This window comes from Erpetoichthys calabaricus, chromosome 2, assembly GCF_900747795.2.
Source record: "Erpetoichthys calabaricus chromosome 2, fErpCal1.3, whole genome shotgun sequence".
NCBI lineage: Eukaryota > Metazoa > Chordata > Cladistia > Polypteriformes > Polypteridae > Erpetoichthys > Erpetoichthys calabaricus.
Window position 1 is genome coordinate 310,883,570 of NC_041395.2, and position 24,452 is coordinate 310,908,021.

Here is a 24,452-nt window from a genome sequence, read left to right on the forward strand (position 1 = left end):
TTTCTTTATGGCTTTGTAAAGCACTGTGAAAGGTGATATTTCAAATATAATTGTGTAGTATACAATAAATATAACAGCCTTCCCTAATGTGAATGTGGTTCTTGATTACTTTATAAAGGTTACTGTAATTTTGTCCATTGTGAAAGCTATGTGCTTTATATTAACATTCTCAATGATTTAGAGCATTTTGTCATGTTGCTCATTATGAAAAGCGCCACATGAAATAAAAATTGATTGAATTAAGTGGGTTGAGTAGGTACCCATGCTTATAGATTCCATAAAAATAAAAGTGACATGATCTCTGTCATGTTGCTCATTATAATTAATGAGCACTCTTACATTGTAATGTATTGTGATTGTATTTTGATCAAATGTGTTTAGAGGAAAACAAACTTAGAAAGAAAGAAAGAAAGAAAGAAAGAAAGAAAGAAAGAAAGAAAGAAAGAAAGAAAGAAAGAAAGAAAGAAAAAGAAATCTCATGCTGATTGGTGAAAATATTGCAGTAAACATTCAATAGGATATCCTGCTCTCATAAGATGAATAAAAAGTTGTTTTTTGGGGGCAATGAGTTCATAAGTGGGCTGTAAGGACTTGTGGTGGGCTTTGGGGTATAGATAAAAAGGTTTTTTTTTCCTTGCTGCTTTTTTGACTTTAACTGAATTGCTCCACATTTGCATTGCATCACAGGCTGCACAGGAGGTGTGACTTTTCCCACAGCTTAAATACATTACTCCCAATCCCGTTGTTTCAATAGCTGTTTACCAGCATTAATTAAAGGGGAGAAGGAATGAGAGAATGTATAGGGTGGACAGATTGAGTGAGGGAGAGCAAGGGAGAAGTGAAGTTGATCTTTATATCGGCATGGGATGTTTAAAAATACAAATTGCACTCCTGGGGTTTGTTGAGCTTGAGGATTCTAAAAGCAAAAAAGACGCTGGTCAATTTTGAGCCTGTTGTTGTTTGTTGAGCTGTGTTTACTGGAACATGCCTTGATATCATGCCAGACTTAAAATGAATATCCATCCATCCATCCATTTTCCAACCCGCTGAATCCGAACACAGGGTCACGGGGGTCTGCTGGAGCCAATCCCAGCCAACACAGGGCACAGCCTTTCTCCAGGGATAGGCTGCATAGTAGCATGTAAGAGATGAGACGTGTGGGTAAACATTTAGGACTTCTCACACTTAGCTTTCCCGCAATGTAACACCATACATGCTTCTTCTAAACCTGCTTTTTCCACTTCGCTTTTCATCTTTCTGCCATCAATTTCTCAGCACAATCTTAAGTATGGTGTTTGTGGACAATGCTGTTTAACAACAGAATTAAGTTCCATCCATCCATCCATCCATCCATCCATCCATCCATCCATCCATCCATCCATCCATCCATCCATCCATCCATCCATCCATCCATCCTCTTCGGGTCGCGGGGGCAGCAGCTTGAGCAGAGATACCCAGACTTCCCTCTCCCCGGCCACTTCTTCTAGCTCTTCCAGGGGAATCCCGAGGCATTCCCAGGCCAGCCGAGAGATGTAGTCCCTCCAGCGTGTCCCGAGTCTTCCCTAGGTCCTTCTCCTGGTTAGACATGCCCGGAACACCTCACCAGGGAGGCGTTCAGGAGGCATCCTGATCAGATGCCCGAGCCACCTCATCTGACTCCTCTCGATGCGGAGGAGCAGGGGCTCTACTCTGAGCTCCTCCTGGATGACCAAACTTCTCACCCTATCTTTAAGGGAAAGCCCAGACACCCTGCGGAGGAAACTCATTTCAGCCGCTTGTATTCGCAATCTCGTTCTTTCGGTCACTACCCATAGCTCATGACCATAGGTGAGGGTAGGAACGTAGATCAACTGGTAAATTGAGAGATTTGCCTTTCGGCTCAGCTCCTTTTTCACCACGACAGACCGATGCAGAGCCCGCATCACTGCGGATGCCGCATCGATCCGCCTGTTGATCTCCCGCTCCATTCTTCCCTCATTCATGAACAAGACCCCGAGATACTTGAACTCCGCCACTTGAAGCAGGATCTCACTCCCTGAGAAGGCAATCCACCCATTTCTGGCTGAGAACCATGGTCTCAGATTTGGAGGTGCTGATTCCCATCCCAGCCGCTTCACACTCAGCTGTGAACCGATCCAGTGAGAGCTGAAGATCACGGCCTGATGAAGCAAACATGACAACATCATCTGCAAAAAGCAGTGACCCAATCCTGAGCCCACCAAACCGGACTCCCTCAACGCCCTGGCTGCGCCTAGAAATTCTGTCCATAAAAGTTATAAACAGAATCGGTGACAAAGGGCAGTCCTGGCGGAGTCCAGCTCTCACCGGAAACGGGTTCGACTTACTGCTGCCAATGCGGACCAAGCTCTGATACCGATTGTACAGGGACTGAACAGCCCTTATCAGGAGGTCTGGTACCCCATACTCCCGGAGCACCCCCCACAGGATTCCCTGAGGGACATGGTCGAACGCCTTTTCCAAGTCCACAAAACACATGTAGACTGGTTGAGCAAACTCCCATGCACCCTCCAGGACCCTGCCAAGGGTGTAAAGCTGGTCCACTGTTCCGTGACTAGAACGAAAACCACACTGTTCCTCCTGAATCCGAGGTTCGACTATGTGATGGACCCTCCTCTCCAGGACCCCCGAAAAGACTTTTCCAGGGAGGCTGAATTAAGTTTTCAAGTTTAATTTTAACCACAGTTATAAATAAGGTAGAAGTCATGTTACTTTTTTTCACATTAGCCTCTACTTTAGAGATAGGCTCATTCCAGCTGTGGACATTGACCTGAAGACACAGAGTAGAGTAGAGTAGCGTAGTGCAGTAGATCTGAAGGTAGGCATGGCATATCTGTCACCACTAAAAGTAGAGTATTAGGTATTGTTGCATCCTCACTGAGTTAGCGGGCATTATTTTTATACTCTTTATAGCCTCAAGAGTTTCATCCTTGGATTTTCTTTTCTCTTCAAGCACAAGTGATGCAATCATTCTAACTGATGATTTCTCACTCATCCAATATGAATAAATATAACCTTGCAGAGAACTGGTATTTGATCCAGTGTTGTTTTCAGCGTAGAGTCAAAATCACATAAACGTATGGACTCTTTGTGATCTTATAATGGAGAAAGTAAGTACTAGAAATGAGTTTATAAGTGATATATTGGAATGTTCATAGTTCTGTGATTTTCTAGCAGTGGTATGTAGTTTGAGTTGTTCAATTGTTTCTGTAATTTTATTTATTGTACTTTTGTAAATTGCATACAGAATGTGTTCTGCTCTATACTGCAGCAAGGATGTACATGTTAAGTTTAATGGCAAATATAAATTGGTCCAGTGTGAATTTAGCTATCTGGATAATTGAGCCCTCCAATGGACAACCACTGTGTCCAGGATTAGATTAGGTTAGTATGAAATTATGATTTTATTATACATCTTATTGTTTTTACTGCTTGTGTAAAATATTGTCCTGACAGGCATTGAAGCCTGCAACCCTGTACTGGATATGCTGGTATGGACATTTGGAAGGATACTCAAAACATCAAGAAAGTGTTGCTGGGCCACTTCTTTTAATCTATAACTAAACTAAACTAAATAAACTAAAGAAGAGTCTTTGTGACATCTTTGATCTGAATAAAATGTGTCATCTTCATAGGCTCTGTGCTGTTCACACTTTGAGTCCGATATGAGATGCTGTTCTGTGGGGCATCCGTTCTATTGCCCTCAGCTGGTGTCTTCTTGTATCAGTGTGTGACAAAAAAGACAACAATGTTAGTGACTGCACCCCCTATTGCCTATGGGAGATGGATGAATGAAAATAATGTTGCCTAAAATGCTTTTGTAAAGTGCTTGCTTGAAGTGCAAACTATAAAATGTGATATATATAACATGAAGACTTATGAGAATATTCAGCTAGTATTGCCTTAATGAATTACTTTGTGATATTGTCAGCCAGTCAGTCAGTCAGTCAGTCATATTCCAACCCGCTATATCCTAACACAGGGTCATGGGGGTCTGCTGGAGCCAATCCCGGCCAACACAGGGCGCAAGGCAGGAACAAATCCTGGGCAGGGCGCAGCCCACCACATGGCGCACACACACACACACCAAGCACACACTAGGGACAATTTAGGATTGCCAATGCGCCTAACCTGCATGTCTTTGGACTGTGGGAGGAAACCCACGCACACACGAGGAGAACAAGCAAACTCCATGCAGGGAGGACCCGTGAAGCGAACCGAGGTCTCCTTACTGTGTGGCAGCAGCGCTACCACTGTGCCACCGTGCCGCCCTTTGTGATATTGTCTTGCTTTTAAAATAAAAAATACTTCAGCACAGAGAGAAACATTCATCATCCATCATCCAACCCGCTATATCTTAACACAAGGTCATGGGGGTCTGCTGGAGCCAATCCCAGCCAGCACAGGGTGCAAGGCAGGAACAAACCCCGGGTAGGGTGCCAGCCCACAGCAGAGCACACACACACACACCAAGCACACACACTAAGGACAATCACCAATGCACCTAACCTGCATGTCTTTGGACTGTGGGTGGAAACTGGAGCACCCAGAGGAAACCCATGCAGACACGGGGAGAACATGCAAACTCCACGCAGGGAGGAAGTGAACCCAGGTCTCCTTACTGCGAGGCAGCAGTGCCACCACTGCACCACCGTGCCGCCAGAGAGAAACATTGAATATTAAAGTTATAGAAAATGAAAAGGGTGCCATATTGGATATACAGTAAATATTGTTTAGAATGCTTTGGCCTTGTCAAGTCAAGTTGCCTTTATTTGTCATCTCACCATATACAGAGTACACAGGGATATAAAATAAGGTGTCTCTGGTACCACAGTGCAATACAATACAAACAGAAGAGAAAAAAAATGTTGGTGATAGGCTTCATAATAATATCTGAAATAAATATCACTAAATACATATTATTTCATAATGGAGTTAATATTATTCCTAATTACTTTTTTTTTGTGTTTTGCAGTAGTTGATTCCTGCCTACCACCTGATGCTACTAGGATGAGTACAGAAACTCATTTTTGACTAACCCAGCTAAGATTATGAATAGATGGAATTAACTAATATGGTTCATGGCACTTTCAGGTGCATAATCTACAGTCATTGAGTAAGTAAGTACACCCTTTTTCAATCATTTGGTTATCACCCTGTGCTAAATCTAAATAAATCCAAACTTTCATAACCAACTGATTTTATTTTGTAATTATTTCGAAATAATCATAGACAGTCAACATTAATGAAAAGGTAAATACACCCTTAGAGCTTCCGATCAGTTAAAAAAGTAATTAGAGCCATGTGCTGTTAATCAAGAAGTGTTTCCCCCTAGACAGAATAGCAGAAGCTTTGACCTGGAGTTATCAGGTGTGTGGTAACATCATGTTCAGGACTAAAGACAATTACAGTGGTCCCAGCAGTGATAGTTGAAGCCTACAGTATATGAAACCCTAGGCAAGGGAGGCCTCAACTTACTTAAACATCACCCCTCTATGCCAGGAACGCACAGTCAGTACTACAATATATCGAGGTTGGTCTTCCTTGGTGTCCAGAGTATGTATCTCTTAACTTACCTAAACAGTGCTACTCAGGTGACGGTGCCCAAGGCAGTCGCCTATGTCACTCAATAGGTTAACTAGCCCTGCTCATCAGTTTGGAAAAGGTTATAAGGCCATTTTCACAAGTATAAGGCTATATAACATTGTGAGGCTGCTAGAGCTTCATACGTGCTTTAATAGAGTTTGTGGCAGAAAGTTATATTGTTTAACATTACTTTACCTTAGTTAAGTTTACATTACAAAGGTAAATGCAGATGTTAATATGGAAATTTAATAAATAATTTAGTAGACATTTAATAGGTAATATTACTTATTGAATATTTAATGTTAAACTTCTCTGTTGTTGTGGTTTGCTGCAAATCAGTCTTTAATATCCTTCAGCGTTTACTAGTTTGGACTGTACAGGATAATAATCTTTCAGTTTACTGAGACCTTTAGGGTCATGTGGTAGACGGATGGTGATCTTAAAGTCAAGTTCAGGAACATTAGCATCACAATCTTTCATAGTCAATGCTGATGCTGATGAACACTGAGGAATATTTTCACTTTTGTCATTAATTTAACTCCTTTGTTGAAACTTGAATCTGTCTGATCTATTTTAATAGTCTTATGCATGCAGACTTGTTACTGCTCTATCTTTCAGAGATTCAAGGATTGTAAACTGTATAATTTAATAACATCTGTTGTAAGGCTTGCATTAATTTAAAAATCATTAGATAATAATGATTTAATGATAATTTAAACTAAATGCAGTTTATTCTTTCACAACTTATATTTTAAAACATATTCTTTATTACTTTTGTGATATATCTTGCATATAAAAGGTGTCCACCCCTAGGAAGTTTTCACATTTTATTGTTGTACAATGTTGAATAACAGTGGATTTAATTTGGCTCTTCAGACACTGATCAACAGAAAATGACTCATTAATGTCAAACTGGAAAAAGATAACTGAAAGTGGTCTAAATTAATTACAGATACAAAACATAACGTAATGGATACCTTTAATATTAGATTAGATTAGGTAAAGTTTATTATTCCCAAGAGGAAATTCAAATGCATACAGCAGCAGAAACATAATATTGACTCACAGGACAGATAATACAGCCAATCAATCAAGCGATAAGTAAATAAATAAATAAAAATAAACTTAAGTACTTCAGGAGGAAGCATTAAATTGCTTGACAGCAGTGGACTGAAAAAAACCCTCAGAGGAGATTCTTAGCACACCGTGGTGGAATGAGCTTATGGCTAAAAGAAGTCCAAGAGAGTGCCTCCTGGGGGGACTGGAGGGGATTTTCTCTGATGACATCCAATTTTGCCATCATCCTGTTTTCAATAACAGCATACAGTGTGTCCAGTGATGGAGAAGGCTATCCTGATAAGTTTTTTCGGGCATTGCTTATTTTGTGCTCATGGTTGCTTCCACACCTAAATCAGCACAGATGCACCAAATTGGTTTTAGAAGTAACAAAATTAGTTCAATGGAGACCACCAGTCTGGGATTTCAGTTGACTGTAGCCTAATTGGACCTATATGTGGAACTATTGGCCACCTCTTGATGAGACAGTTTGATGGTATAATATACACAAATAAAGCCCCTTGTGATTTAAAGTTATACAATAACTAACAATTATTATACAATAATAAAATATTAACACTTGTAAGGGGGTGAACACTTTTTGTATAGGCACTGTATTGACTGCTTTTGTTTTGCAGACATTTGCAAGCTAAGGTTGAAGTATGACTTACTGCAATAAGCTTAATTCTGGTAATAATAACACTGGATGTCATTCTTTCTCAAAGTGGAAGGTACTTCCAAATTCACCTAAGGATTGAATCATGTGGTGCCTTGTGAAGTGGCTTACAACCCAAAATTTACATCTTGAGGTATACAGGCCTTTGCCAACACATTAAATATTACAGTTAGTGGCTCAACAATCAGAAAAAAAACACTTCACATTTATTAGAAGGGAGGGGTGGATTTTGAGAAATCCCATTCTTTCAAACAAGTACTGCAATGTTGAGTTTGAATGAACCAAAAGCCTCTGAAAAAATATCTTCTTGACATACAAATCAAGAGTGGAACTATTTAGTTGTTATGCTGATTGTCAGATTTGACAAAAACACACATAGTATAATAGCAAAAAGCCCTCATACCAACCATCATTATAGGTGGAGAAGAAGACATAATGATTTGGGGATCTTGTGGAACATTTGTATGTACATTCTGAAGCAGAAAGAAGTTCAAGTGAAGTTCTCCAAGGCTGTAACCCAGTATGGCTTCAACATGTGTAATTGCTGTAGTGGTACAAGAATGCCGTGGTCCAAAGCCACAAAAGTGAGACAACTTTAGTATGAGTAGGACTGCACTAGTGGTGAATGTACGGCATGTGCTGGAGCCACAACTTCGGAAAACAAACCAAGGTATCCCCTTAGACAGTAATAGTATAAAGAGTTATTTTTCAAATAAGTTTTGTCTTTTTTCTCTTTATAGTTATATTTAAATAAAAGCGACAACATTATACCTTTTTTTCTTTTGAGCTAAATCCCAGAGCAAATGTTATATTTATTTATTTAAGCCATAAAACGGTTGTGACAATGTATAAATATATATATATATATATATATATATGCATACACACATATATATATATATATATATATATATATATATATATATATATATATATATATATATATATATATATATATATATATATATATATATATGTATATATGTAGTACTAGGGTGCTGTACCGTGTTAGCCATTATGAATGTAGAGAAAAGCCAAGCAAAATGACACCTTTTATTGGCTAACTAGAAAGATTACAATATGCAAGCTTTCGAGGCAACTCAGGCCCCTTCTTCAGGCAAGGGGCCTGAGTTGCCTCGAAAGCTTGCATATTGTACTCTTTCTAGTTAGCCAATAAAAGGTGTCATTTTGCTTGGCTTTTCTCTCTCTCTCTCTCTCTCTCTCTCTCTCCCTCTCTCTCTCTCTCTCTCTCTCTATATATATATATATATATATATATATATATATATATATATATATATATATATATATATATATATATATATATATATATATATATATATATATATATATATATATATATATATATAGGATAATACAGTATATTGGAAAAAATAAGAAGAAAGATAATTAAAAACACAACATTTCGACTGTGTAGCCTTCATCAGGTGTGCAACTGAAAAGGAAAAGCAGCTAACATATATAGGAGTGGAAGGAGAGAATAAAACCAGGGAAGATGAAAGGAGAAAGGTGAGAGTAGGTGTGAAAAAGCTTCCATTAGAGAAGACAAAGGGGGATTTAAAACGTCTTAATGAATGATTAACTTTTTAATCTATTTTCCTTCATCTTCTCTAATGGAACTGTAATTGAAGTTTCATCTTTTGTGGAAGAAAAATTCAGAGCTATTGAAGCCAGGCCCTTCCTCACTTTAATCGCAAGTTGCATTCAGAAATATTTAAATGAATATTGAATGGCAAACTGTTATGAAAAAGAAAAATAATTTTAAAAAAGTGTTTTTAAGGGGTGGGGGGGGGTACCTGTGTTCACATTTTTTTCAATCACATTCCAAATCATATAAAAAGGTAATTTGCCTTTACCTGACATGAATGAAGTTATTCTGAATAAAATCAGCTGTTCCTCTGAAATTTTTCAGAAGTTCCATGGCGTACAGATAGCCATTGTCAAAAAAGATAATACAAGAGCTATATGAACAGTGAAGAAAATGAATGGGATAGAAAATAATATAGATGGCATTACATATATCAATGAACAGTGTGAAGATCACATAATGAAAAGTGAAGGAGACATGGCACTTGCAAGGCATTGCAAAGCTCAGAACGCCCCTCAGTAACTGTGACTGAGCAAGGAGGAAGCTCAATAGGGACACTGCTAAGAGGCCAGTAGCAAACTTAAAGAATCTACAGAAATGTTGGGCAAAAATCAGCTGCTCTCTGTGTTATTACAAGTATTTTGCATGTTTCTGGGCTGTGGAGTAGTTTGGGAAGACAAGAATCCATTTTTCACAAAAAGAACATCTAAAACTCTATGTATGATTTATCCAAGAAGATACATTCTGCCTCATAAACTAAATGGTAAAAGGCCTACTGGTTTTGATGAGACCAATTTTTTGGCCTTAATTCCAAAACTTAGCTTAATGCAAATCCAACCTAACTCATCACTCAAAGAACATGATACCTACTGCCAAGTCCCAGACTATGAGATTGCTTCTCTTCCACAGAGTTAATGACTCTGTTCAGTATAAAGGGAATAATGAATAGCCCTGAATATTGAGATATTTGGGTGAAAACAAACAAACAGACTTACTGCTACTGTCATAGGTGGTACCACAGACTATTAAGGGGTGTACACATTAATCCAACCAAGTTATTGAGCGTTTGTCATTTTTAATTATTTTTCCTAAAATTATCAGTTTGTTTTGAATTCTTTGTTGTAGAATTCCTTGTTGCAAGATCTTATTATAGGTAAAATAGTCTGACTTAATTTGTCTTGATTTCGGCCTTTGTATTAACAAAAGCTGAAACTGCAATATGTGTTGGTGATCTTTAAATATTCGGTATATGTGTGTGAATGTAAACATAAATAAAGTTCACTCAAATTTATTAAGTCGTCGTGTAAACCTGCTTATTTCAGTATAGGGCCACTAGGATTCCATCCTATCAGTATCAAGTGCAAAGTATGAAGAGACTCTGGAAAAAATACCAGTTCATCACAAGGCATACTCACCGATACTTCAGCTCTAGCTCATCAAGGGTCAAATCATCAAATCAATCAAACCTACATATATATCACACTCTGAGAAAATGAGATAAGTGTGTGTGCATAACGTGCAAGCTCCAGACTGGTGGTGCCCAGGATTGGGATCTATACCCCCGACTCGAAAGCTGTGAGGCAGCAGTGCTTACCAGAGTGCCACCTGGTCATTAAAAATGTGCTCCTTTTTATATTTTTAAAAATTAAGTTGAAATAAATTATTTATAGCAGCAGATCTGCCAAAGTGAAAAAGCAGTTGGCTGCTGAGCTAATTTTGCATTTCATTTCTTAAGACCACCGACCACCCTTTTACAGTACAAAATTAAAAAATCATTCAGTGTTTTCATTATTCTAATTCAAATTTAATACACATTTTAAATAAATATTTCCATCATTAAAATTCATTTGTACAGAAATCCTTGAAAAGGTCTTTGTATAAAAAAGGAATGCACTTCCTATTGTCTAGCTGGAAAACAGTGTCTTTCAACTAAAAGTTACAAACATGAATATGCCACCTGAAGGAAGCTCATGATTATCCAAACATAGCTGCCAACATTGTAATGTCCGAGCATTTAGTAATAACATTACTATTGTAATTTTATTGAAAATATATTGTGGAGCAATTCAAATTCATGGGATGTGCTCCTTTAGACAATCTTTACATGTGCTTTCGTTTTAAGAAAAAATGGAACAAAAAAAAATTTCAATCCACAAGATCCTTGAGAGTTGTTTCTGAGTGGTTCAAAACATAAACAGCAGCTTCTAATGAATGGGGCCTTGAAGGCAAGTCCTTCTATAATATGACTCTAACAAACATATATACAAAAATAAAATAGTGCCCTCAGTCTTAAGTCATCTTCAAGGTCCTCCATTTTGACATGAGCAGCAGTTTAGACCACAGATTTGAAAAAAGGGCAATGCAGAAATATACCTCACATATACATGCTGTATATCACTCTGAATATAAATAGACATACTGTATATATAACACATATACAGTATATATAGACAGATATCCAGGGTAATATATACAGTATGCACACTGTTTGTATCCCTTGTGGCGAACGTGCTTCTTAGTTCATTCATTCATAAAATTAAAAAAAAAAAAAAGACAAAGAAAACAACCGTTTTGAGTTGGAGTACAAAAATAGAAACTCTTATTCCTTTTTTCATTTGCTTGGAAAAATTATAAACAACTAGTTGATATTTTTTTAGTTACAAAATGATAGCAAGTCTCTACAAAGAGTCCATTTGTGGTCACTTCTACCGTGAGCTGGAATATCGGGTACGTTTAGTCCTTCTGTTGAATGGATAGTTGATGAACTCAAAATGTCTGTGTTGTTCTGATGCCTGGTGGCCCTTGGGTAGCCTCTTCATGAAGTGCACTTCCCGCTGGTGCTGCCGTGTCTTGGAGCCTTTCCTGGGGCGGCCCCTGCGCGTGAAGGCCATGTACCAGCCCTCGTATTTGGCGTTCTGGAGAGCTGTGTAGTTGTTCTCCAGGACGATCTCGGTGAAGACGCAATCTTTCCCTTTGCCATTCCTCTGTGAGGGTTAAAAGAAAAGAACATGTTCAGAAATTGTTGATAAGGTGATCTTAAACAATAATCATTTATGAAAGGCTGTGAGTGTTTTTTTTTAGTTTTTTTTAATAAGAACACAAAAAGTTTGACAAACAAGGGGAGACCATTCAGTCCAGCAGATTTGTTTGTTCAACTAATAGATAAACTGTCCCAATATCTCATCCAGGGCTTATTCCTCAGAAAACAGTGGTCTGTCCCTCATTAAAAAAGATTTAAAAATCATGTATATTTCTACATAGCATTACATATTTTTAGTCACACTCACTGTTCAGACTATGTATGTTATTGTTTCAGATTAAGGGAAAGTGCTTTAGTTGTGTTGGGAAGGAAGCACCTACTCATAAGAAGCATATGTCCTTCTCGTGCCTTCTAAATTTTTTTCAACAAATAACTCATGGCTGCTGTCCCATTGCTGCAAATTACGCTCTCCTATACATAGCTTTCCCTCTCACTCAAGATATGTACTTATGTACAAGTTATGCTAAGCTGACTCCTGAAGCTGTGAGCTAGAGTGTACCATGCAGTGGACTGGGGCCTTGTCCAAGGCTGACTCACCTCTCATGTGCCTAATGGTGCTGGGAAAGGCTCCAGTCCCCATGCAAACCTGAACTGTACTAAGATGGTTTGAGAATGTTTTAAAATGTTATATTATGCACAATGTAGCAGTTACCCAGAAAACTACCGTAATCCATGCAAACAAGATTGTCTTAAATCTTAAGAGCTTTGATGCCATCTTATGTGTCTAATATAATGTTCTGCTCCTATAATGTAGTTGTATTTTTTTAGCAACTGTCTCATGCACAGAATTTGTTGTCTTTTTCCATGATTTATTAGCCGACTTTAATAATTCAGCTTGTCTACTTGGATTTTTGAATGTTTTCCTCCTCATTATACTCTGCTCCCTCTAGAGGAAAACAACTTGCAACCAACAAATTGTGCAGTTGAGCATTCAGTTGAGCATTGACTAGACTAATCACACACTTCCTATCACAAAGAATAATGGGAATCAAATTAGTTCAAATTCTAGTTTATTGTTATGTACACCATACATGGAGATCATTGCTTGCATGTTTTTTACAGACTAGTGATGCTAGTGAATACAATATCATACAGTAAGTGTAACATTAGATGACATACAGAAAAACACACATCACTCATTCAACATGCCTAGAGGGGGAAACTGGCACTCAGTCAAATGGCATGAGTGATAATGCTCCTATAAGCTGAAAGAGAGAAGTGACTGTGCAGAATCCCTGAGGTCTTCAATAATACTGTTCGGCTTTCTAAGACAGTGTTTGTTGTATATGTCCTTTAACAAAAGGGTTCAAATCTGTCCTAAAATCCACAATAGCTGAAGAGGACACACTGACAGTTGTAATAATTTATTGGATGAGATGTTGGCATTGCATACTTGCTTTCCTGCCAAACAAGTTTAATAAAGTGAATTTTCTCTTTTTTATTAAATTTCCTGTAGTGGGTGTATGGTGTGCCCTGTGATTGACTGGCTTACTATTTAAGGGCTGGTTTCTACCTTGTACTTGATGCTGCTAGGATAAGCTCCAGCTTTTACAACCTTGAACTAAAGGATATGAGTTGAATGGGTGCATGCCCATGCCCACTCTCAGGTCATTCCATAACTTAATATTTTGTACGCATAACTTACTCTACTCTTTTACTTGCTTATTCTTTTCTGACAATTTATGGTTATTGTTTTATCTTATTATTGTGGGAACAAGTTAGTAATTTGTACACACAGCATGGTAAACGGTGTCAACAGGGTAAATGTTTTCTCTCCGACTTCTGCCAGGGTCCACAATTATCTATGGCAAATGAAATGATTTCATTTAAACTCTCCGTGCAGCTCCAGACGTTTGACTCAATAGCATTGTATACATTTTGAGAACTTCACTCTTAAAAATAAGGTGCCAAAGAGGTTCTTCAGAACAATGCCATAGGGGAGCCATTTTTGGTCCCCAAAAGAACCATCCACAGGAAGTAACCTTGATTTATTTAGATCTGTAACAGGAGTCATAAATAACCATGAATAGAAGATAACAGATTTGTGAATTACCAAAGTGTTCCTGATTTTAAATAGACTCTTGCTGCATATGATAACAGTGGCTAACTTCAATGTTTCTTAATCTGTTAATATCCTTCCAGGTTGCCTATTATACATTAAAGATTTCTGTGTTGTTCACACATTAGGAACTTTTTTAAAGCCCAAAGAACCAACTTCATATGCAAAAGATCCTTTTCCAGAATCAAGTAGCTCTTTGTTATCAAAAGAGAAAAAGACAGGAAGCAGTTTTGGACTGGATGCCGGTCTATAACTGGACACACTTAAACACATTTCCACACTTACATAGTTCCAGTTTAGAATTGACAATCAACCTAACTAGAACATGTTTGGGGATGTGAGAGAATAGCCATAGTACTTGTGGAAAAATAATAATTTTCACTCAAAGTGAAGTTAGAGTACTTTGGTAGTGTCATGACACTGTAAACTTCAAAGAAAAAGGTAGAAAACAAGACTGATGGGTTCCATCATGCAGAACACTGAAATGCATCTCCAGAAATTGAAAGACACTAACATTGACAAAAAAAAAAGCAAACTTGTTTATACCATAGCAAAGAGAATGCAAAATGTTTAAATGGGCAATACAAAAAAAGCACACTAACTAGCATTTATTGGCAATAGGATTGCCCAGTAATGCCTTGAACTGGTCTGCTGCTTTTTGCAAAAGAAAAATAATTCAAATTCATATAAATGGCCAGTGACAGAAACTCTTAAAACCCTAACGGATTTCCATTCAACTCTGCACTATTTAAATAGGAGTGTTTTAAGACAAATGAAGAAAACAAAGAAGGTTGCTTAGGATTAGCCCCTAACGGCTCATATTGACGAACCCCACCGACCATCTGGGGAGCTCAAGGTCAGCCGCTGTAACAACACATCCAGATAAGACGTGTAAGTATTCTTGACCCAGGCTGTATGCCATAACCAAGTCTTCTGCTTCAACACCTATCAACTTACAGCTCTGACAAGTGACTCTTGCCACTTTAAACATTGGGCTGTTTGCCACCAACATGCCAGCACAAGTGGCGCACACACGCGCATGGATACACATGATTCCAAAAGCAATCCGATGCAGAACACTTTCGTGCAAGATGTCACAAGAAATAAAATCAAGGGCCCAAGCAGATGGTCTCCCATGCAGGGTGCTGCTTGCATCATATTTTATTATCATTCACAGCAAGAAGAAGAAGTAAATCTCAGCCTTACACAGTCAGACTTGGCCCAAGCAAGGCTGCATTGGAGGCATACAATACAGAAGGCCACACAGACAAAATGTTTGTAAAAATAGGACTTCTGAAGACTCAGGGATGAAGGTCTGCTGCCAGGTGGCTTCTGTATTAAAGTCACATAGGGCAACAAAAACTTGCAAAAAAAAGTTTTTTTTGGCCAGGGGCCTTTGAGTGACTTTGATCAATGTGTTTGGCAGGGGCATTTGAAAAGCTCAGGGCTAAATCACATACACTAAAGACTAATAATGGTCTGAAAGTCCTGTATCGAAAACTTCAAAACTGCCTTGACGTTTCCAGGTAAGCATGACTAATTGGAAAATCTCCACAGGAAATCAGCCCAAAAATTCTGTAGCTTAACGTTTTGGATGGCTCTAGCTTGTAATTTAAAATAATCATAAAGGTTAGGTGTTTAACATGGAGAAAAGCAAGATAAACAGCGTTTGACGGTCATTTTTCTTTTCATTTGCATTCTGCATTTATCATTTTGCTGTACAGATTAACTGTCTTAGCTACTGTAGCAATGAAAAACAATAAAAAAATAAATAAACATTTGCTATAAATACAATGTATATTTGAATGTACACTTTGATGTCATGCAGTCTATATTGTATATTATGTATTTCAACACTTTCTACATACCTAGGTGGATTTTTCTATGGCTACTTATGTTTTCTTCTCACATTTCAATGTGTATGCTTAGGTTAGGTTGGAAACTGTAAATTGGCCTAATATTATTGAGTGCACCCTGCAATTGACTGACTTCCTATCCAGCATTGGTTCCTGGCTTATGTGTGAAAAGTTAGTAGTGGGGTGTTGTACCATGTTAGCCATTATGAATGCAATGAGAAGTCAAGCAGAATGACATCTTTTATTGGCTAACTGAACAGATTACAATATGCAAGCTTTCGAAGCAACTCGGGCCCCTTCTTCAGGCAAGATGTAGTGATGAAGTTATAATGGGCTCCAACCAGTATGGACAATGAGCTGAGAGATGGTTATATTATTATATGTCATACTCACACATATATATATTCTCGAACCTGTTGAGGGTTCTGTCTATTCCTGCAACACTAGACACAAATCAATATATGTATTACTAGCTATGTTATGGAATAAATCTAAAAATATTTGATTTCTGCTCCCTCAGCGCTCCACCTGTGCCTTTGCTTGGTGTGTCTCGACCTCTCTTGTTTGATGCTTCCACTCTCAATCATATTCCCATAAAGCCTGCTTCTCAGGCTCTGTCATGTCAAGGTGCCTTGCTTGCCTCCCATCCACTTTTTTCGACTACGACCATTACCCGGTAGGAAAAAGACATTCATATTCTTAAAAATACTTCCCGTTTTTGAAGGCAATTTGAATTGCACCTTGATATTATTTAACAGCCCAATGTTAACTTGGTATGTTATTTGCTTTGTTGTCATTGAAATGCTCCATTTTTGCCAAACTGACCAATCAGATTGCTCGGAGGGACTGGACTGACACACACACACACCCGCACCCATACAAACATTAGTGTTTTATTACATAGTAGATATGTATTGGTATATGGAAACAAAAAATCTGCATATATATTCTAACATTATTTTTGATGTTTGATTTTTGCTTACAGTTAATCAACAAATGTAATAAGGCCTTTAATCACACGACCAAACATCCTGATTATGTTTCTCACTAGTAAACAAAAAATGTATGACTGCTTATCTCTTACCTTTCCAATTAATTTTCCTCTCTTGTTCATACAGATGTAATATCCTGTTTCTGCACCTTTAATTCGAACCCGACTTCCAAATGTGTCCGTCTCTACTATAAGCTTGGCTACAGAAACAAAAGAAGCACAATTGTCCTTTTTAAAATGGTGCAGTACATCACCCTGCCGTGCATTCTAGAGGACTGGTTAAAAAAAAACTCTACAAATTAATTAAAAGAGCAGTTGCCAGCAACGCCAAATTACAATTAGGGATGTCCAGATCCATTTTTAGAACTGAGCTATTCACTGGTTGCCTTTGTGTGCTATTTGCATATCTGTTCAGAGGCATCCTACGGCAGAGAATAAGGACAAATCTAGGACTTGCTCAACTTGCACACAATTATAAAAGAGAGGCATTCCCGATGACCCATAACATTGTTAAAAACAACAGTATGTCTTTAAATTATTATTTTGTTGGATTCCCACAAGGCTCCTGTTTGCTGGAGTCAGGATAAAAGAGAACTGAAAACTGAAAATGCTTTCAATGTCAGTAGCACAAGAGAAAAATTGCTGCTTTCTGATTCTATAACTGCGGGCCAGTGTCATTGGGGCAATAAGAAATGACACTAGGCCAAGAATGAACAACAACAGCAAAAAAAAAAAAAAAAAAGCTTCTAAGTGGGTTCCACCGTTTCTCAGTGTGAGTCCAGAGAAGCTATTGATTTAGTCTCAGTTTTTAATGGAGCCATTGATTGAGTTTCAAACAAAAGCAATGCAAATTCTCGATCAATGTTGGAGCAAAAATAGAATGGAACAGAGCAACCTGATTACCTTGACAGCCTGAGTGAGGACTGAAAATTTCTAACCACAGAAGGTGCCATTGAGTTGATGCTTGAGTTTTACCTTGCCTGCTCAACACTCGGTCAGCCTTTATCCACTCACTAAAATGTGGTGAAGTACTGGTTATGTTTAGAATCCTAGATGCCCCAAATTCCTGGCACGTCATCACTAGCACAACACCATATATGAAGCAGAACTGTTTGTCAAGGTCTGTCTGGTAAGAGTTTAATTAAGAATGCTGTAAAATATGATCCTAATTGACATACTTAGTTTTGTCAGAATAGAAATGTAGCTCTTTTATAAAATGTGTAATAGAGTGGCCATAGCTTAAAAACCATTTAAGAGAAAATATAAAGTTATTCTCTATGTCAATGAACTCTGTAATTATCATACTATAAAAGTTAAAATATTAGATTGAATAGGGTTTCAGAAATGTATTGTTTTAATATTTTATACTAGTAATTTAACTGCTTCATATTTACATGATAACAAAAACATCATTTGAATCCGTTTCTGTTGGAATACATTTCCAGAGAGCAAACAATCTTTAATTTATATTGCACTGTTCAATTATGAGTGCTATTGCATGGTATAAAGGTACCTCAGAGGTACATTATAGTGCGATCTGCACAAAATTATTTAATTTGTAATACCAGTAACTTGTGGGATTAATTTAGGACAGCTTAGTAAATCAGCAGTGGGGGCAGACTTGCTTTATGAATACTTCTTCTTACTTTGTTGGTAATATATAAATTAAAAATGCTATGCTGCTTTTACATTAAGCTTTAGTTAACCTTATGTGTGCCAGTTTGTGTGGTAAAAATTTTAAAGTTTGGTTTCAAGAATATAAAATTCTCTCAGTCTATCTGATTATATAGTACCTTACTTCTCTCTCTCTCTCCCTCTCTCTCCATCTAATTATATAGTGCCTTATCTATCTATCTATCTATCTATCTATCTATCTATCTATCTATCTATCTATCTATCTATCTATCTATCTATCTATCTATCTATCTATCTATCTATCTATCTATACAGTGAATTATCCAATCTAGTTGCAGTGTAAATTTATTTATTTATTAAATAGCAGCTTCCATATCTTCCTTAGTGGCTTTCATAGCTATGTGCCTTATTTATCTACTTATTTATTATCTTACCTAGCATTGCTTCTGTTATAGAATGTTTGAATTTTGTATTGATGCCCCTATGATTTTGCAAACGTAAATGTGTGTGTGTGTGTGTGTGGTTGTATCTAGTTTACTGGTTTTACCATGTTAATGTCGTGTTTGCCCTGTAAAATGCCTTGGAGTACTGCATGCTGCGAATGTGGCACTATTAAATGAAGACAGCCTGAGTACATATAGATTGTGAGTGCATCCAATGTTCATTTCTATCTAGATCTGCCCTCTGCAGCGCTAAATTTGACAAACTAATACGAAAAATTACTGGATATATATGCGGAAATGTTGTGCAGGCTTTTGTCTATATATGTAAGTGATACAGGCATGGGCAATGTAATTCTTTTTGAAGATCTGAAATACAATTATTAGCATACCCGTTATTTCGGCGGCGCAAGAACTTCTTTTTTAATTGAATAAATGAGAAAACGACAGTTAATTGTATCTTAGACCTGCGGGAAAATCAATACAAAAGCCAGTAAAAGGTTTAAAGAGTATTGATTTCTGACGGAGTGTGAGGGGCTGGGGTGTGGATCAGTTGGTTGAAAGGCACGGTGGTAAAGAAGAGAAAAGGAAATGTTTTTATATATAAATCTTTTCTTTTCTTTTTTTACCTTCAGTGTGTTACCACAAAAAAAGGCCTTCGCGCAGGTCCTGGGATTTAATTATTTAGATTTGGAATGACAGGACTATGCCAAAATCATGAACTGAAGACGGCCAACCCAACATTTAAGCTTAAAGGATGACGGCACAGTTTTTAATGGTGGCATTTCTGAGATTTACTCAAGTAGAAATAAATGACAGGCCTGCCAAATTTTAATTATGGACACATTTTGTGTATCATGGGGGAACACGTGATTTAATTCAAATGGTTTCAAAAATGTAGGTCTTGAAAAAAGAAATTGAAATGCTCATTATTTCCGACTGGGTAGAATAATGAATTTATCAGGGCCCTGATGCATATGGGAAATGCCTTCTTGCGCTTTATTTTATTTATTTATTTATATTTTTTGCACAACTATTAAAGACGTTACCCGATTTGCTGGATCAGTCTTGGACCACGTGCAAAGTTGCTGGCGCTATAACGAATTATTTATAAATTATTTTATGCTCAGACGATTTCCCCCCGACACTCCCACCTTGCGCTTACTGGAGGTACCACTATTGATCTGCTCCCTAAAAATAGGCCCCTTATTATTTTTAGAAGAAAACGCAGGTTTAGAAAAGAGAGGCGGCGAATGACTCGAAGTTAAAATGTGGCTAGACGGATTTGATCCTTAAACTGGCACGGAGAAAAGGCAAAGCTATTCAGGAAATGTTCAGAAGGTGAAACCAAGATGAGTTGTAATGGTTCTTCCAGACACGGGAGTCCCTCTGGAGACTCGCGTACAGAACGATCTACAATACATTTGCTTCTTTTTTTTTCATTTTCTGAGCTGCATGGATCTTTTTCAGTTTTTGAACCTGATGAATGTCTCGCTTTTTTTAAGCTATGCGATTTCCGAAGGTGAACGGAGCATTTTGCTGTTTGCACTCCTGTAACGGTTGGGCAATTAGTAATACACATATAATTTATAAAACAAATACACGCAAATGTAGACACGTAAGCGCATGTTAAAATATCTAAAGGTCTGAAGGGATTCTGTGGGTTTCATGCAAATCAAAGGGTATTTTAAAATGGTTTAAAACGGCTTACCATGCGCGTCTCCATCTTCGGCCATGGCGTTGATTTTCTTGTTGCTCAGGACCTGCACATGTTTGCCACTCGTCCGGCTGTACAGCTGGTAGGTCCGGATTAACCTACGGCTCACCTGGTCGGTCACTTGGCTCTGCTCCCTCACATGCTGTGTAAAATTAGGCGAGGACTGAATTGTTACCTTTAAGAAATTAAAAGAAATCATATATATGCATGTATGTATGTATGTATATAAATATATGTGTGTGTGTGTGTGTGTGTCTGTGCATACATTATATAGGTGTGTGCATAGATACATACATCAGCTTTTTCACTGCATCTTCAAGATGCTTAATAAAACTCTAAACTGTAGATTAATGTCGCCCAGTAAAATAAGTATGGTGTCACGCCAAGGTTTGTGCCTGTGACGGCTGCTTTCTGCCCCAAGCTTAATGCTGCAGTGATCGGCTCCAGCTACCCTAGATTTAGGTTATGCAGGCTACAGAAATGGAGTGATTTTCATACTCCAACTCCTATACAGTTAATGACAAGCAAAGACCATTCATTCTAAAGACAACTTCCCCGTTTCCTTTTCAGTTATCACTCTTATCAAATTGGGTACAAAACAGTTGTCGATTGGCTTTTGCTTATCAAAGGAAGATATTGCAGCCGGAGTTTAAAATACAAATGAAGAAATAATTGCATGTCTATTTCTTTGTTTACCTGCAGTGGAAAAAAACGGTAAAGGCAACGAAAGGTCCTCCTGTCCCTCACTTTTGTGTGTGTGTGTACGTGTGTGTGTGTGTGTCTGCCTTTCCATCTGTCTTTTCACTGAAGCTAAAATAAATCCAGGCGGTATAGTTCACAGGGAGGGAAAGCCAGCCCGCGGACTGTGTCAGACCTGTTAGATCTCCTGACATTTATAAAGATGTATTTTGAACAAATGTTCAGGGGTGATGCTGTCTTGAAGGAGACAAAGAGGGTGGCTGAAGCGCACTCAGATATTCTCACTTTTGATCCGGAAACCACAACCTACTTTCTGCATGATGTAATAATATTACATTATAACCTTTACATGGGTCTATTCGGTTATATATATATATATATATATATATATATATATATATATATATATATATATATATATATATATATATATATAATGGCACCTTTGTTGGCTTCGTCAGTATGCTGGGCACAGGTCTGCCTGGCCGATTCGCGCGGAGCCGCTGCGCTGCCAATCCGAGATTTTGATCATGACCCATTTTACGGTCATTCATACACATTTTTTGCCTTCTTGTTTGCCCTTGGCATCACGTCTGTTTGTTTCGGCCTTTTTAACCAATTCCCTTCCCCGCCTCTTATTTGCGTTTCTGACCTCTTTTGTATCTTGTTTCTCGTACGGCAGGTTTTTGTCGAGTGTTGTCTTCTCCAAAACAAAAATGTTCTGCCTTTGGTTTATTCACTGAAGCCTCAACTATCCGTTTAGCTGCCTTTGAAGCCTTCTGAACAGAAGGCTACGTGTGTTGTGGCCACAAAGTTTTATTTAACCGATAAAGCACACTTTAATTCATAGGTGGATGTGTCATTAATAAAATGCCCTGACCCCAAGCATTAAAAAAAAGCAAAATTACTATATAGAATGATTTCATAATGAAATGTCACAATTACAAATAAACAGATGATAATCACACAATAATTGATTTACCTGAGCCTGGAAGCATAAGGCAAGGAAATGAAGGAGTCTGAAAAAGAAAAAGATCCCAATTGTTATAAGTGTGGTTTAACGTGCGTATAGAAAATGTTACGAAAAATAAATGCGGTGATATACAGCTAGCGCACACGCAATACTTACAGGTAGCTCATCCTCGAAGGTATTAGTTTCATTTTCAAGATGGCCTGAGATGATTTTTAATGCGTGGAATAAAAGCTTTATAAAGTCAAATAACAACTCCCGGAATAATGTCAAATGTAGACGGCTGTCCGTTCTAAGGAACCTCACTCCTCTCTCTCAACAGTTAAAATAAGAATTGGTTATAGCGCTTCATTCCTCCGCTTTGGTATACGAAAATATGAGGAGGTGGATGAACAACAATAAAGAATCCAGAAAAAAATAATAATCACAGCTTGTTATAACTGATTCCAGATATGTTTTTTTTTCAATAAGCAGAGACAGTCGATTAAAAAATTAGGCCACTATCAAAAAGATACCCTGGAATGGCCAGACTATTTCGTTGACAGAATTGTCACATTTGAGCTGAAGTTACAACAGTCCTTTAACTTTTCTGCATTTCAGGTCGTATGTGATGCTCTTTTTAAAGCCTATACCCGAAAGTGCAAATTAAAATAAAATAAATAAATCTCGTAAAAAAGCAGCAGTTAAAGTAACGAGAGAAACAGATGATCCGGTAAGTTCCCGAGTGCTGAGACTCTTTCTGGTTACTGAACTTGTTTTTCGAAGCACCACCAAAGCTGACAATTTTGCATTAACGGAGACTCCAAGTTTTCTCGAGTCGGGTGGGTGTTCGCTTTAGTGGCGGAATACTGCTGGCGTGGCGTGGCGTCGCGTCCCGTCCAGTTCGGGGTTTCGAACCGAAGCGTCCGGCGGAGGTCAACTCAGAATTCTGCAGAGTCTGCTCGTCGCAGAAGCAGCAAGTAAGTAAGCCAGTGGCGCTCCTCGGCACCGTCCCCTCCTCTCTGTAACTCCGCTCGCAGCCGAAGCTCCAATGTCAACGCTCTCTCCTCACGCTTGCACCCCTGGTTAAAAAATGGGAGGAAGATCCCGTCGAAACCAGCCCCCTTTTTCTTTCCAGACTGGAACAATAGCAGTCTCCCTATTAGAGCATACCTTCACCTGGATGAAAGCGGGCGACTTGCATGAAAACAGGAGGGGCTTTCTTTCTTTCCCAATATACAGTGCAGAGTAGGGCTGTCAGGGAAAATAAAGTATATGAAGATGGCCAGCTCTTCGAGATGAGAACAATAGGGAAAGGTGTGGGAATAAACACAGGGCCAGACGACGGTCATGCTGGGGTCAAATTATTATATACCGGCCTCAAGTGAATATGATTTTTTTATTGGGTGGGTGGGGGTGGGGGTGGGCGTGGAGAGAGAGAGAGAAAGAAAGAGAGAGAGAGAGAAAGGGAGGGATGTGAGGTCGGATGGGATGCTTCATTATACCACCGAGTCATTTTACGCCCTCTCTCATATGTGACAAATTCACGGGTGCACTTAGCTGTAGCGCACTCCAGGATTTGCGCCAAAAGAGGGTCGCCTTTCTCCAAAACTACCGATTAGACGCAGCTTTCCTGCTTTAGCTCGCCGTGTATTTTTTTTAGCGTGGCTAAAGTTAAATTGTCATTTTCTTTTGTTTTTACGTGTCAAAAAGAAGTTGACATGATGCTATACATTTGCAAATGAGTAAGACAATATTGTGTCTCTTTTGAAAATGCGCAGACCTGAGAGCCACACGTTTTGTGTATTCGAGAGGCAGCGTGTGAGACACATTAAAAGGATTACAGTTTTTTTTAACTTTGAAAACCACATTAAAGTCCCGATGAATAACACGTTTTGTCGTATTTAAATTTCGTTACCCCGTCTTTTCCCTCCTCCCTGCTCGTAGCCATCTACTTCTGATGGGGGCACGTTTGCGCTGCATAAACATCAATGCCTCTCTACACGTCAGCCTCGCTCCCCAACTTGTTAGGAGAAGTAAATAATTTTGAAATATGCTGACAAAGAAAGAAAGAAAGAATTCCACTTAGATCGTGTCACTTTAACGTGTTTTGCAGCTCAA

At 38.3% G+C, this 24,452-nt stretch overlaps 2 protein-coding genes across 3 annotated transcripts in view; one reads left to right on the forward strand and one right to left on the reverse strand.

Moving 5' to 3' along the window:
• The window catches only part of LOC114647247 (cytosolic purine 5'-nucleotidase), a 1,192,165-nt gene extending 1,189,348 nt beyond the window's left edge, over positions 1-2,817 (forward strand). The window contains exon 19 of the transcript XR_007934028.1: positions 2,801-2,817. The gene's annotated coding sequence lies outside the window, so the exon portion shown is untranslated. The remainder of the gene's footprint in view (positions 1-2,800) is intronic.
• Positions 2,818-11,069: 8,252 nt separating this feature from the next.
• On the reverse strand, positions 11,070-23,690 carry fgf8a (fibroblast growth factor 8a). Of its 2 annotated transcripts, none has more exons than XM_051922194.1 (5): positions 22,512-23,690; positions 22,365-22,401; positions 20,678-20,825; positions 16,985-17,091; positions 11,070-11,929 (listed from the first exon to the last, which is right to left on the reverse strand). In XM_051922194.1, exons 1-5 carry the CDS (start codon positions 22,541-22,543, stop codon positions 11,651-11,653), a joined length of 603 nt encoding a protein of 200 aa, XP_051778154.1. In that variant the 5' UTR covers positions 22,544-23,690; the 3' UTR covers positions 11,070-11,650. The 2 variants fall into 2 exon arrangements, with proteins under 2 accessions (XP_051778154.1, XP_028648858.1); XM_028793025.2 differs by having other exon boundaries at positions 20,678-20,858.
• Between the last annotated feature and the right edge of the window lie 762 nt (positions 23,691-24,452).